The following is a 13,611-nucleotide window of genomic DNA, read 5'->3' on the forward strand; positions in this document are numbered from 1 at the left end:
GTTAACTCCTTCCTTACATTCCTCTGTCACAAAGACACCCCGATAGAGGGAATCCCAACCCTGACCTCTGAAATTCCCAGTCACGGGCTGCCTGTCATCCTCGCATTGTAGAGTCGCTGCCAGAGCTTTAGGTTTCACACCATCGGCGCGCAAAGGCAGACACATCCTGAAACGTCCCTCGCAGTCGTCTGGCCTGTTTATTTCTAGGCCTTTGAAGCTGGATCTGTGGATCGGCATGCTCTGGAAGCATTCTGCGGCGAAACGGTGAAACCTGAGAAAGGCCAACCTGCTCCTGTGGGTGGACTATTTTTCTACCCGGGGGCCTTTTCTGCCCAGTTGTCACTTCCTCCAGCTGACACTTTAGAGCGCTCAGATCATCTCTCCTCCAGATCATCTGGAAGGCAGAAGTCACGTCCGCCTGCATCCCTAAATATAATCCGAGAACTTTTAAGAGATTCTGCTCAGTTTCTTCAAGCTGCTCTAAATTAGCAGTGGTGCCCATTAATGAACAGGCAGTGGGGGGGTGTCATTAAACCAGAGGTTTTTTGTGCGTCAGCAGATTTCCTGCTGCATTTTTGCAACCTGAAGGTGTGAAAAGAGTGCTGGGACTAATTACCAGCTGGGATTTTCTGACCCCACACAAATAATAACATGGATATCCCTGTTCACAGTCACATCAGCAGAGGAGGGTTTGGATCTGGAAAACTTTGACTCTGTTTATGAGGAATTAGATCCGGTAAATTGGGGATCAGGACATCTTTAAAGAAACACAGGGACCTTTTATCTGTAATTAAAAATTCAGAGGCATTTTTCTTTCAGCCTAAAGACATTTAATGAACAATGTGACCTCAGTTTTTCCCCATTTGCCAAGAGAGACAGCTTTTTCCGAAGGTTGTTTCTAGGTGGTTAGAAAGCAGTTATTTTATTTGTTTTCACTTGGTTTTCCACATGCTTTCTTAATGGCTTTATCAGGAGATTAAACAAATTAGAGAAAACATGCAAATGAGCAAGGACAGGTTTGATGATATGTCGCTAGTCTTTCAGGTGGGTTTCAACCTTTGTGCTAAGATAAATGCTGATGTTGTCCTCAAACAGAATTAAATAATAATTAGAGAGAGTAACAAGTTGTTTGTGCAATCTGTGAAACAGATGAATTCTCTAGAATTTGTCCTTCTTGCCTTCTCATCTTGGGCGTGCCAGTCCCTCAAATACAAATCACTGAAGCCTTTCAGCTGAATCATTTATTTCTGCAATCCACTTCCAAGATTACAGCGAATAAGAAAAGCCGTGGCCAATGTCTGTGGTGTGACTGTGGGAATTTTTAAATGAATAAAGTCATATGTGGACGGTTTAGGATAATTATCATAATCAAATATTTCCTCCCCTATAATTAGTACATAGCCAGTTTAGCGTGAAAAAACCAAGAACAAATAGCTTCTAAGAACTCTGAAGTTGACAAATTAACGTGCACTATCCCAAATGTGTAAAACACATTTTTCTGTTTTTTGTGTTTCAACTCTGTCTGACTGAATCTCAGATTAACTGCCTCTAATTCGTTTATCCAAACGTGGGATTCAAGCTGTGCTGCGTTTATTCTCCTATACCGGTGGCTGCAGGATTACACACAGTAAAGTTCAGCAGCTGTTTAGCAGTGCTTGTGTCACAGCCTCAGTCAATGCGCGATGGAACTTCACCTTGGCCGCCCTACCCCATACACACTGTGAGGCAGACCAGTTTAAATCCTCTCAGTTCAGAGGTCATCCTGGGCAACTTAATAACAGTCAACCTGTAATTACCGAACCCAGCCCAGATGGTGACTTTCCTTTTTTTAGGTCCTGTGATTACGCCACACAAAATCCAGTAGCGTACCACTGCGGATGGAATTTGTATATAGAGCATTTACCCTTGTAGTTTTTTTTTAAAGCTCTCGGACAGGCCACCTTTTACTCTGTGAATCTATCACAAGGAGACTCCTCCTTTAGTTGTAATTTCAGGATCCAGCGCTGCATAGCTGGGCTAAGGTGTATAATTGTTACTTCAGTGTTTAACACAAGCAAACACAGCATGGTTCCGTCCACAGTAATGAGCTGACAGCTTTCCCATCTATAACCAGTTTATTTTATTGGACATCTGTGTGTGGTTTGGCCTCAGGATGTTTGCAGGGTCTGGAGGATAATATCTAACAATAAGCGTCGAATAGGGGGATTTGCAGGTATTTCACAGCAGCCATGAATCCGTGTAGATTATATTTGTTAAATACATAGATTACATCCAGAAAGTTTCCAGTTGATAAATGACATCATACAGAAAGAAATGATGGCGGTGACAGTTGCAAGGTAAAGATTCAGGGAAAATCAAAGCGGACTAAGGTCAAAGTTAAGGTCACGGGCCACCAATGTCTTTGCTCCAGATATCTCAGATGGACATGCCCTCAGATCTTACGTCTCTGACATCCCCGACCGTGATGAGCTCCAGAAATAACTCTGGGATCCCTGCTGCGTGACCTCCGTAACCATCCACAGATGAGTAGAGAGTGGGTCAGATGTGTCAATGACAGACAGGAGGAGGAATGTGCCAGTGCCAGGTGGCTCTGCAGATATCCAAAGTCTTAGCTGATAATCCACTCATACTTGCAGTAAATCACATTATTTCTTGCCATCCTGTCCCATTTTGTCAGACAAACGTGTAAGATAAGATCAGATCAGATCAGATCAGATCAGATCAGATCAGATCAGATCGATAGATAAGATTAACTTTACTGTACCACAGAGGGGGAATTTGCTGTTAAAGTAACTCTCCCAGTCAAATGCAAGAACAGTACAGTCAAAAAGAAGAAAGAATTTGTTAATTTAGAAAGTAACAAAACTTTTATACAAATAAATGCAAGAAGGGACGTTTTAAACAGGCTTTATGCAAACAACAGGTTGTTTAAAATAGAAAATAAAAATATAATATTGTATGCAGTATGAAGACCATCTGATTACACCGTTAAGTTGAATAAACCAAATGGAATTTGTTTCACATTACTTATCACTTATTGCCCTGGTAAAGGAAAGAACAGACTTACAACTGAACTGTTGAGTGTAATTACATATAACACCTCTCACCGGCTGCATCAGACTCACCAACATCGCCCTCTCCTCCAAGAGTGAGCCTGTGATCGCTGAATTGCAAGGAAAGTGTGCATGTGTAGGGTAACGATGTAAGGCAGGACGGTGTGCCCGGAGTTCATAGACGAGTGTCAAGTGCTCCCTTCTCTCTGTTGTCCTCTTGAAGATGTGAATTTGTTATGCAAATTATCTTCAATAGACTCATTAGTAGCATAGCAGATTAGCTACATCAGGCGGGGGAGGTACCCTTGACAAACAAAGACAGGCTCCAACAGTCGTATGCAGACACAGGAGCAAGCGTAACCAGAGAAATCTGCAGAAATGTTGTTTATGTTGTGGCTTTTTCCTCCATGAAGTGTGCCACTGGATTTGTCTGCAGCATCATAAGATCATCCCGCGGACTGCTTTAACTGTTCCTGACTCCAACATTCTGAGATCATCCACATTATGTGCTTCAACAAAACACTCTGAACATGTCATGGTCTGATCATGGCCAGAAAATAAATGGCCTGCACACAACACCATTTTCAAGGCCTTTTTTCAGCCCAGATTGGGGGAAGCCCTGGTCCCAGTGGGACTCCTCCTCCTCCATTAGCTAAATTCTGATCAGCTGCCCCCGCCATCATTAATTCATACGTCCCTCAGAACAGATGCTGAAAGGTTGCCTTCAATCATCTGATTTCTCCCCCCTGTCACGCTCCCTGCCCTTCCACAGCCTTACCCCCTGCTGGCTGAGCTCAGCAGTCTGGCAGGCCCTACAGTAGAGGGAGGCAAACAAAGAAACCAGAAAAGGAGGAAGGGGAGCACAGACACACACTCGTGTTTGAATTACTCTTTACACAGCTCAATGATTATTCAAGCGGTCAGTCTGGTGACAGCGGTGATTAAAGATGGTAACACGTTGCCAAATAGCTGATGGACTTTTTAAAAATTGTTCCTTCACAAACACCACTAAAGTGCTGTTGTTGATTAAATCAACCCAGTAACAGTAGGAAAAAAGACCAAAGGCAGTCCTAATTTGTGCGATTTAAAATGATAACCAATGTTCAGACCCACAGGGACCTCTGGCCAGCTTCCCTTCCCAGAAGCCCACAGCCTGTTTTTTTAATCTCACCAGTCACTTGGTGGATTCAACCTCATTCCACTCGCTCAGCATTCAGGAGATTTGTCTCAATCCCTGAATTTGGCTCCATCTTTATGGACAAACAAATAAGCTTTTGCATTGTTTTCATTTCTTAGGAAACATACCTCATATATGTGACTAATATGCATTTTAGCTACTTTAACATTTGTGACAAGAAAAATCTCATTACCTAACTAGTTCTGATTATGTTTTTAGTAAATAACAGTTTGATTGAACATGTAAGAGTATCAAATATTTATTCATTTTGCCTACAACACAGCACCATGCAAGTCTCCATTTGTTATTTGACCTTATTAAACAGGTCATCCAGCCAGTGTTGTGGACTCCAGGCCACAGGTCAAAGGTCAAACAAGAGTCAATAGTTTGACCTGAATATCAGAGTTTAGATTCGGTGGGTTGGTGAAACCTCACTTTAGTTTACTGCCGTCTGAAAACCACACCATCACCTGAGAAAGGGGCAATTCATTTCTGGTTGTTTGGATTTAGCCCGAGCTAATTAGCTTTCTTTTGTCCCAGCGGACGCTATCACCTGACACGGCCTGCTCTCTGGACCCACGCTCTCTGAAATATTTAAGGCCTCCTCATTATCAAATCTCTGAGCAGGTTGTCACTGTACTAAGCTACAGAAATTCAAGCCTCCAACGCCGGGATCGTGCCGTTCAACATGAGAGTTCTCCGTGTCACAAAGCACAAGGTGACTTGTGGCCTTTGTGGGTGGGGTCACGTTACTTCTGTCAGTTGGTTCTGCCTCGGTAGCGCTACAAATGTCAGGTGACAGACAGCATTTAGGAAGGTTCAAATGAGCTCATGGTGGAAACATTCTGGGAGCAGTTAACTTTTAACTGTGCTAGTGAAACATCAAAACACCCAAGGAAGGGGCGGAAAAAGCCAATAATTATATATTCTTGCGTTCACTGCAGTGTTTAGTGGCAATTATGCACGCAGGAGACACACGGCTTCAATGCTTTGGTTGGTGTTTATTTGTGCTGAGTCAGGTGATTCAGGTTTAGGGCTTTTAACACAAGCTGTGATACCCTCGTCCCTTTGCATCCCAGCTGGCCTTTGTTTAGGATATTTCCGCTTGGTTAACTTCCGAGCTTCAGTCAGAGGTACTCGCCTTTGTCCTTACTTATGGTGACAGAGCTCCTGATGATGGAGGGGACAAAGGGGGAGGAGTTTTCTTAAAACCATCTGTTGCACAGACAATTCATCTCTACCTCGTGCCCTTCAGCTTTAAACATCCACACCAAGCTAACTTTCAAAGACCCAAACAAATGGGCAGACACATCTGGTGTTGGGTTTCATGGCCGCTTGAGTCACTGGAGAACCGCAGCACATGGAGCAATTTTGTTTTTTACTGACTTATTAGTCACCTAATTCCAGTGGATATTTAAGGTTGGCCTCCTCAAATCTAATAATATGCTTACAAAAGTTACAAAAGCTGAAGCTGTCTGCTACCGTCAGACTTTATGTCTGGCAGTAGATCCTTGTTCGTTTTTACTGGGAAAAAAAATATCAGAAAATCTTAACGCAGATCATCATTGCATCACAAGAATTACAGTTTTACTCAACACAAGCCTCTAGTCACCATGTCAGAACATGCCCGATCAACAATTCTTGCTCTTCGTCTGGCCGCTATTGCACCACATTACCTTCACGTTTTGTGTTGTTTTGATTTTATCATCTCCACAGCACAAAAACACAACTAAGGAAGAGGGAGGAAAGGCGAGCTTCTGAAGACAAGCCCTTGACTCCCACAACAGCATCTGCTCTACTTACAAATCTATACATGCTATTAATCTCCTGACTGGCGGCCAGAATCCTCACATGAAGCAGCTTTTCTGTAGGCCAGCCTGGTGCCAAGCGCTCACTAGTACTCGGTCACCAGTGCTTCCATTTTAAACCTGAGGTGCTAAGTTGCCCCGTGTTTGCAGGAATCTCTCATGTATTTCCTGATATTTGTCTGTTTCTTTTACAGACAATGGGAGGCTGGACTCTGCCGGTTGCCCCCACCCTTCCTCTTCCACCCACCTCAGCTTCCTCCTAATATAACCACCATCTTTATCCCACTAACCACTGTCCCCCGTGGTTAGAGTGCCACATTTAGCTACCCTCCATTAGTCGTCCGAGAGGGGGAAATCTTTGATGATGGAAGTGGGTTTGTCGCTTTGCTGGCTTGGCTGAGTGACCCTTTATCCAAACAGGAAGACTGGATGTCAAATTAAGTCAGAGAGCAGTTGCCACTCTGGGCTGCCGATCAAATGGATTTGATGGACAAAAGATAATTTTATGAACCAAAATGTGTTTACCAACCCAAAGCATTTGTCATTCAGAGCAACAAACACCTTTGCGTTCTGTGGATCAGAGAGCATCACTCTGCAGCCAGTTGTTAATAGTTAATGAGGATTGATGTCTGGAGGGGTGACCTTGCCTAAGGTTTCTGAGTGGAATGGACGCATATTGATCTCTTCATTTTTATGCTTTGTTGGGCACACAGTCTCCCCTTTTCCTTATGGTTTTCTGGTCCACATTACAGACAGCACTTGTGATGATCGATGGCATTGATTCAGACAAAAACAAGCCAGAGAGGATGAATGTGATAGAGAAGGAAAGACGATGAAATTCGAGGAATTTGGATGAAAACAGCATGAAATGTTTCAGCATCGTTTCTCTTGTCGCCTATTATTAAATACAAGAGGTTCTGTAAGTGTGCATTCCTACTCTAAGGAAATGGAATTCAGGTCTGCGCAATCAGCCAGAGATTCCTGTTATTGAGCCGCTAACAAATATGCCGGGAGGGTCAGTGACCTCATTTACACACAAACACAGGAGACATGGCCTCCAGCTCGGAGCCAATTAGTTAAGTACAAGCCACTAAAGACCATTTTTACAATCTTATTGAGCGTGTTTGAGCTCAAGTAGCAGTGTTACTGTCTGACACACCCTAGCAAACATCCTCACTCGTGCTCCACTGCAGTGGCAGTTTAATAAGAAGATAGCTGTGCCAGTTTCTTGTGGTGAGGGAGTAGCCACGTGGCCTCTGAGCGGAGCGTGGCACGTGGAAAAAAGACAAGAACCCCAGATCCTCTGCAAATCAAGCTAAATCCTCTGAGTCAGCAGCTTTGACTTGTGAGGAAAGTTCACATTTCTGAATCGGGGGACATATTTACAGAAGGTTGCGTGTGCTCGTGAAACACATGAGCCCTGTGAGCAGATGCTAATGAGGCTGTTCCCGCTTTTGTGTTGCAGGGGGCCCGTGTCTGGCATCGGCACAAAGAGCAGCTCCTGCCCGCCACCGTCAGCTCTTGCAACGATTCGTCGCTCGTTCTGACCACAGATTACGGGAAGGTAAGAAGCGTCATCGCATAAAAAGAATAACCAGCCATACATCCACATTACATTTAAGGCCCAATTTTCAGTTTTCCGCACCATGACCGGAGTGTGGCCTTGTGGGTATTTGTTCACATGTGTGATTCACATCAGACCTCCGTGAGTGGATCAACACCTTTTGTAATAAAATAAGAATGACAGGAATGGGCTCCTTGTGTTGTGCCACTGGCCTTTGCTTATCTGTTTGTCTTAACATGGTGGTCTTTGTGTCTGGGGGAAATCCTGTTTGTGATTATGGTGAAAGCGAGAGAGGGACCCTGCTACGAATGGCTGAAAAAACAATTCATAAAGTTTACACTGCAAATGAACTTCCAGTAACGTATTAGTTTGTACAGTAAAAGATCACCCCTCGGGTGTGGAACAAGGGGGGAACCTCAGAACTGGCAAACCTGCATATATGACTGAAAATTGCTGCAAAACTGTTGAGGAGATCAGGATTCCATTTTATGAGCGGAGTTTTGTTCAAATCAGCAACAGGGCAGTTTGTGTTCAACAGTTATGCTTGCAGACGGAGCCGTTGTGACACATCATGAGGCAGAATGTGACCTTTATCCTCTCAGACTGACTTATGTGATCCTCTTCCTTTGATTGTACATCAGCCTCTTACAGTAAAGTAAATTTTCTGGACAGAGCAATCTCAGCCTCTTCTACCCACAATGGCCGCAGCTTTAACAGGCCGCTATGGCTGCTGTCACATTAGCCATTGTATCAGCATTCATCTCTGTCACATCCCCCATGACACCAGCACACCGCAGAACTGAGTGGCTCAATAAAATACAGCAGCTGAAGCTCTTGTGGTTCTGTGGGTGTGTCCCCTGAATCTCTCTCTCTCTGTCTCTCTCTCTCTCTCTCTCTCTCTCTCTCTCTCTTACCCGGTGCACGTGTTTGTGTGTGTATGTGTGTGTTATAGCCAGATGGCACCAGCTGGATTAACAGTATGAGTGATTCTCTGGGGGTGCACATGTAAAGAAAAGCAGGAAGAAGGGCTCTGTCACCTGAATAGCTGCTGTCATGAATGACGTCATCTTATTTTACAACAATAAACTCGGTAAAAAATGGACCATTTTTACATTAAGACGATGGCAGCGATCAAAATGGTGAAGACCCTTCTGATGACGTGTTCTTTTAAACTGTGTTATGTGGCTCTAATATTTTAAACCAACGCTCAAACTTTAAAGCCAGGACGACCCTGGCCATGAAAAATAACCATCTTTGAAAGCTTTATCGATTCACCGCTTCTAAATTTGGGTGTTTACAATACAGTCTACGCTCGAGCTACACAGTCGGTCAAACCGGACTACAGATGACAGGAACAGATGCTAACTCTAGCATGCAACAGTTTTTCAGTTTAACATCAGATTTTTTAATATCCCCAATATTTTAATATTTCTCTAGATGTTAGTATTGGAGAGACTAAAATCAACTACAGTCCCACCCATTAATCAACAGACTTTTTGTAGCCTTTGGTTTTGACAGTAAATTAATTTAAAGTAATATAATGTACAATATGTCTCCTCAAGCGGTTTCCAACATTAAAACTAGTCACCGTCCGTTCAGTGGCTGCTGTATTTTGCTGTTCACATTTTTGCCTGAATCCCAGAATGGTTGGGAATGGTTTTTGTGTAAGACATTATCCCATTATCTAACTCTGTTGAAATACAGTCTCCATACAGTCCTCTAGTGGACAAAACATGTGCAAAACAACATTAGATATCATTAAACATAAACATACAGCAGACTACAAACCATCCTTTTCAGTCAAATGAACCTGATAAATAACACTTGCTGTCGCCTCTAATCAATTGACTGTTGAGCATTGAAGAGAGGCATAAGTCTTGCAGTGTGCGGACGATCTGTAGCTGTACGAAACTTGAACAGGCCCATTGATGCTCCATTTTTCCTGCTTTATTCTTCAATAGTGCCTCTATGTGCATCCCAGGGTCTTGCATTCACAGAGAGACAGTCGTGCTCATGTGAACATAAATATGTGTGATCAACAAATATGTTTGGAATGATTTCCTGTGGGCTAACGCTATCTCAGTTGTTTTCGCAATAACTGCTGTATTGAGAAGCCTCCCCCCCGTGTCTCCTGAGCCTGGGTGGATCCCCCCTCCGGCAGATGGGTTCTCTACAAGACAGAGAAAAAGCGTGACAGAGTTAGAAAAAAAGAAAGAGGGGAGGCAGAAAGAGACAGTGATAAACAAGCCAGCGTCTGTGGCCACGGGCCTGTGGTCCTGCTTCTGTCTGTGTGTATTTCTATTAGTGCCTGAAGGTGCTGGAGCAGACAAAGCTGCAGCAGGGCGTGGTTGAAAACAAAAGCAAAATTTAGCATTCAGATGAAATTTTGGTTAAAATTTGCTTCAGCATCGCGGTTTTGTGTGATCATTTGGGCTTTAGGTCATGTGATGTTATTTGGCTACATTAGTTTAAATGATGTGAGACCTTAATGCCTTACAAGATCTTACATGATGAACCTTGAAATTGAACAAAAAAGTGCATCAAAGCAGAGGAGATTTTTTTTTCTTGGGAAAGTCCAGCCCATTTTTCTTTCAGAAACTCTGATGTTTTGAAGATGAAAAGAAATATGAACACTGAATCATCACAAACTCAGATTAAGAGAGACAAACATGCTCTTCTGCTAATGTTGTCTACAGGAATCTATAAATGATTTCCTAGTGTACAGTCTTTGTCTGCTACTCTCGCTAATTATTCTCCAGGATTTAATGACTAATCCATCAATCTAAAGGTATGTGATAAAATAGAAAGTAAAATGATAAAGGACATAAAACTAAAGACAGGCTTTTTGGTTTATTAGCTATTTAACCCCTGTCTGGAAATGCAGGGCCCATAAAGCAGAGGGTAGGGTGAGGATAGAGCTGCACGTCAGGGGACATGTGGCTGTAAATCTCCATGCGTCTGGTCTGTGGATGACATCATTGCTTGTGCTGCCTTACACTTGAGGTCATCACAAACCTTATTACTCTAAAAACATCTAGAATCTGCACTGCATATTTTTAACATTGGTAGGATGACACCATCATACATGGTAATGTGTCACATATCTTCTACATGAGGTCATTATGTTGTACATGTTCATTTTGACAGAGTGAGGTGGACTCGATAATAAACTGTGGCTAAAGACATTAGCCTTCTAATGTTGCATCTGATATTCTGTAAGACTTCATTCCAAACTATGACTTATCTATTACCTGAATATGCACTTAACCCTTTAAATATTAAGATAGACTTTCCTCTGTCAATCAATTCTGAGCCCCCCCCCCCAGAGGAACCAGTATCGATGCCGTGGGACACCACAACCTCAGCTCCTTGTTCATCTGTATCAATCTGTAAATGCTGTCTCTTGTCTAAAAACCACGCCTGTAATGTCTCTCCTCAAAACTTCTCCTCCGGACAGAGAACAGCCCGTGATGGTCTGTGAGCGCCTTCTGCACCAATTATATCAACGTTTGCCATCCTTCTGCTGCGTATTTTTGGCCTTGTTACAGATGTGTGATATGGGAATTGTGGCACAGATACCAAAAATAAAGCCTGGGGGGCTTTGAGGTGCACATGCTGAGAGGTGCACATGCTGTGACTAAATCAGAGCATTTAACCTCATTTAGTCCTTCATCAAAACCTAAACCACCTTTGCATGTTTCCTGCTCATGGTGGAAGGTAGATGTGCTAGCAGATTGAGTCACACTGATTCAGATCCGTTTCAAAAGTTTTAGCTCCGCTCTTGAAATCCAAATTGATGTTTGTGGTTTGTTCCATATTCTGTTTTTAGCCCTATTTTGTTATAATGGTGTGATGTTTACTTGTCGATATGTGGATGTTTTGCAGGTGATGCATTTACAAAGGGAGGAGCTGAACAGGGAGACAGTGTACCTGATGCACCCGAGCAGCATCCATGGTGTGGAGGACATGTCCACATTGGCAGAGCTGCATGAAGCCGCCATCATGCACAACCTTTTTCTGCGTTACAAAAAGGACAACATCTATGTAAGTGTGTGTACATACAAAATAGCACTGGAGACTGCAAAGAAGCTGAAGCATTTTTGCTTTAGCTGAGCTCCGAGAGCCGCGAGACTGCACCAAATTCATCTGGGCTTGGGGTGCTTTGTTATATAAAAGAATATTTTGAAAAGAAAGACACTAAATCAAAGTCCTGATGCACACAATGAAGAGTTGCAGGGATATTGTTGCATATTCTTCCTCTCATGTCAGGGCACTGAAACACTATCTGACCTTTATTAAAATAATCTCAGTCCTGCTGTATCGTTGCTTCTGAAATCCTATCTTCTAATCTTTTCTCCAAATTGGGTTGCACAGTCTCTCTGTATGGAATCGCTCCAATCATTTGACTGTGAAACAATGACCCACAAACACACTTTTGTGATTATTATGACCCACCCAAAATATTACCAGCCGGTATTAACAGCATCGGAGCGAGAACTAGATCACATGTAAGCTGTGAATCTGGGATGTCAGGGGGAGGTAACCTGTGTGAAGAAGCATTGTCTTAGATGCCTCTTCTTCTTCCGTCTTTTCTTTGCTCTCAGACAAACATCGGGTCGATCCTGGCAGCAGTGAATCCGTATAAACAGATAACAGGCCTTTATGACGCGGCTGCGGTTGCTCTGTACAGCAAACACCAGATGGGGGAGCTGCCTCCTCACATCTTCGCTGTGGCCAACGAGTGTTATCGCTGCCTGTGGAAGAGACACGACAGCCAGTGTGTCCTCATCAGGTGAGGGGAAAGAACTGCAGTTCAGGGGGAAGTGAACAGTCGGACCCGTGAGGCTATTTCTGTCCCTGGTTTTGCTTTTCAGTGGGGAGAGCGGAGCCGGGAAAACAGAGAGCACCAAACTGCTGCTGAAGTTTCTCTCTGTGATGAGTCAAAACTCTGCAGGTACTCCAGCCTCAGAGAGGACCAACAGGGTGGAGCAGGCCCTGGTCCAGAGCAGGTACCTACAAGATCCACCACCTCTGATACCAGGAGAGTGTTTAAAAACAAAAGCACATTTTCTTTTTCCATTATGAACAGTGAAGATAGTAAATGCATATCATATAGCTGTGCTTTTATTATCACATCATGAAATTAATACTGTAATAATTCTTTACAAATGTATCATCTTAACAACTATTTATATTAGAATTTATTGTTTATATTCACTTTATTTGTAACACTTAAACAATGTATCAATATAATCTGTCTATAATATAATAATATAATCTACCTGTAATCTATAATTCCTGTCTTTAAAAGTTGTGTTATAAATGTTGATTATTGTTATTACAAGCACATAAACCTTTATGATTATGACACTTGAAGAATATCTTTGTATGTGATTTTCCTTTGGGTTGAGCATCTGGTTAAAAGTTCACAATAATCAACAAATATGGGACGTCTAAAAAAAGTCCTCTGCAGAGGTTTGGTTGGCTTTAGTGCGTTCTTTTGTTTGCAGTCCCATCATGGAGGCCTTTGGGAACGCTAAGACTGTGTACAACAATAACTCCAGTCGCTTTGGCAAGTTCATCCAGCTCCACTTTTCCCAGAACGGAAACATTCAGGGAGGCTGCATCATTGACTGTATCCTTCAACAGTTTACTGATTACTGGAAATGAAATGTGTGCAGTTTCATATTCAACCACAGTATTCATTGTTCTCTTTGACAATCAATAACCAGATTTGCTGGAAAAGGTAAACTTCTTGTCCTGTAATGAGAGATATGCTCTCTTTCAATATTTTTAACAATTCCTTGTAATCTTTCTCCCTTTCCAAGAACCGTGTGGTTCGACAGAACCCTGGAGAAAGAAACTACCACATCTTCTATGCCCTGTTAGCAGGGACAGACAATAACCACAGAGGTTTGTTTTTGCACAGCCTAAAATAACCGCCGTGCATGCACACTCAGCAACCATTGATCGTGTGCAATTTCCCACAACTGGTTGTGAGTCTTTAAA

At 42.9% G+C, this 13,611-nt stretch overlaps 1 protein-coding gene across 2 annotated transcripts in view; it reads left to right on the forward strand.

The window, feature by feature from the left end:
* myo10l3 (myosin X, like 3) overlaps window positions 1-13,611 on the forward strand; it is a 39,383-nt gene that overhangs the window by 2,130 nt on the left and 23,642 nt on the right. For both annotated transcript variants that reach the window (XM_057038778.1, XM_057038771.1), the window contains exons 2-8: window positions 7,504-7,602; window positions 11,488-11,646; window positions 12,207-12,394; window positions 12,477-12,611; window positions 13,113-13,237; window positions 13,335-13,348; window positions 13,431-13,515. In XM_057038778.1, coding sequence (XP_056894758.1) covers window positions 7,504-7,602; window positions 11,488-11,646; window positions 12,207-12,394; window positions 12,477-12,611; window positions 13,113-13,237; window positions 13,335-13,348; window positions 13,431-13,515 — 805 coding nt within the window. The remainder of the gene's footprint in view (window positions 1-7,503; window positions 7,603-11,487; window positions 11,647-12,206; window positions 12,395-12,476; window positions 12,612-13,112; window positions 13,238-13,334; window positions 13,349-13,430; window positions 13,516-13,611) is intronic.

This window comes from Takifugu flavidus, chromosome 1, assembly GCF_003711565.1.
Source record: "Takifugu flavidus isolate HTHZ2018 chromosome 1, ASM371156v2, whole genome shotgun sequence".
In the NCBI taxonomy this organism is placed as follows: Eukaryota; Metazoa; Chordata; class Actinopteri; order Tetraodontiformes; family Tetraodontidae; genus Takifugu; species Takifugu flavidus.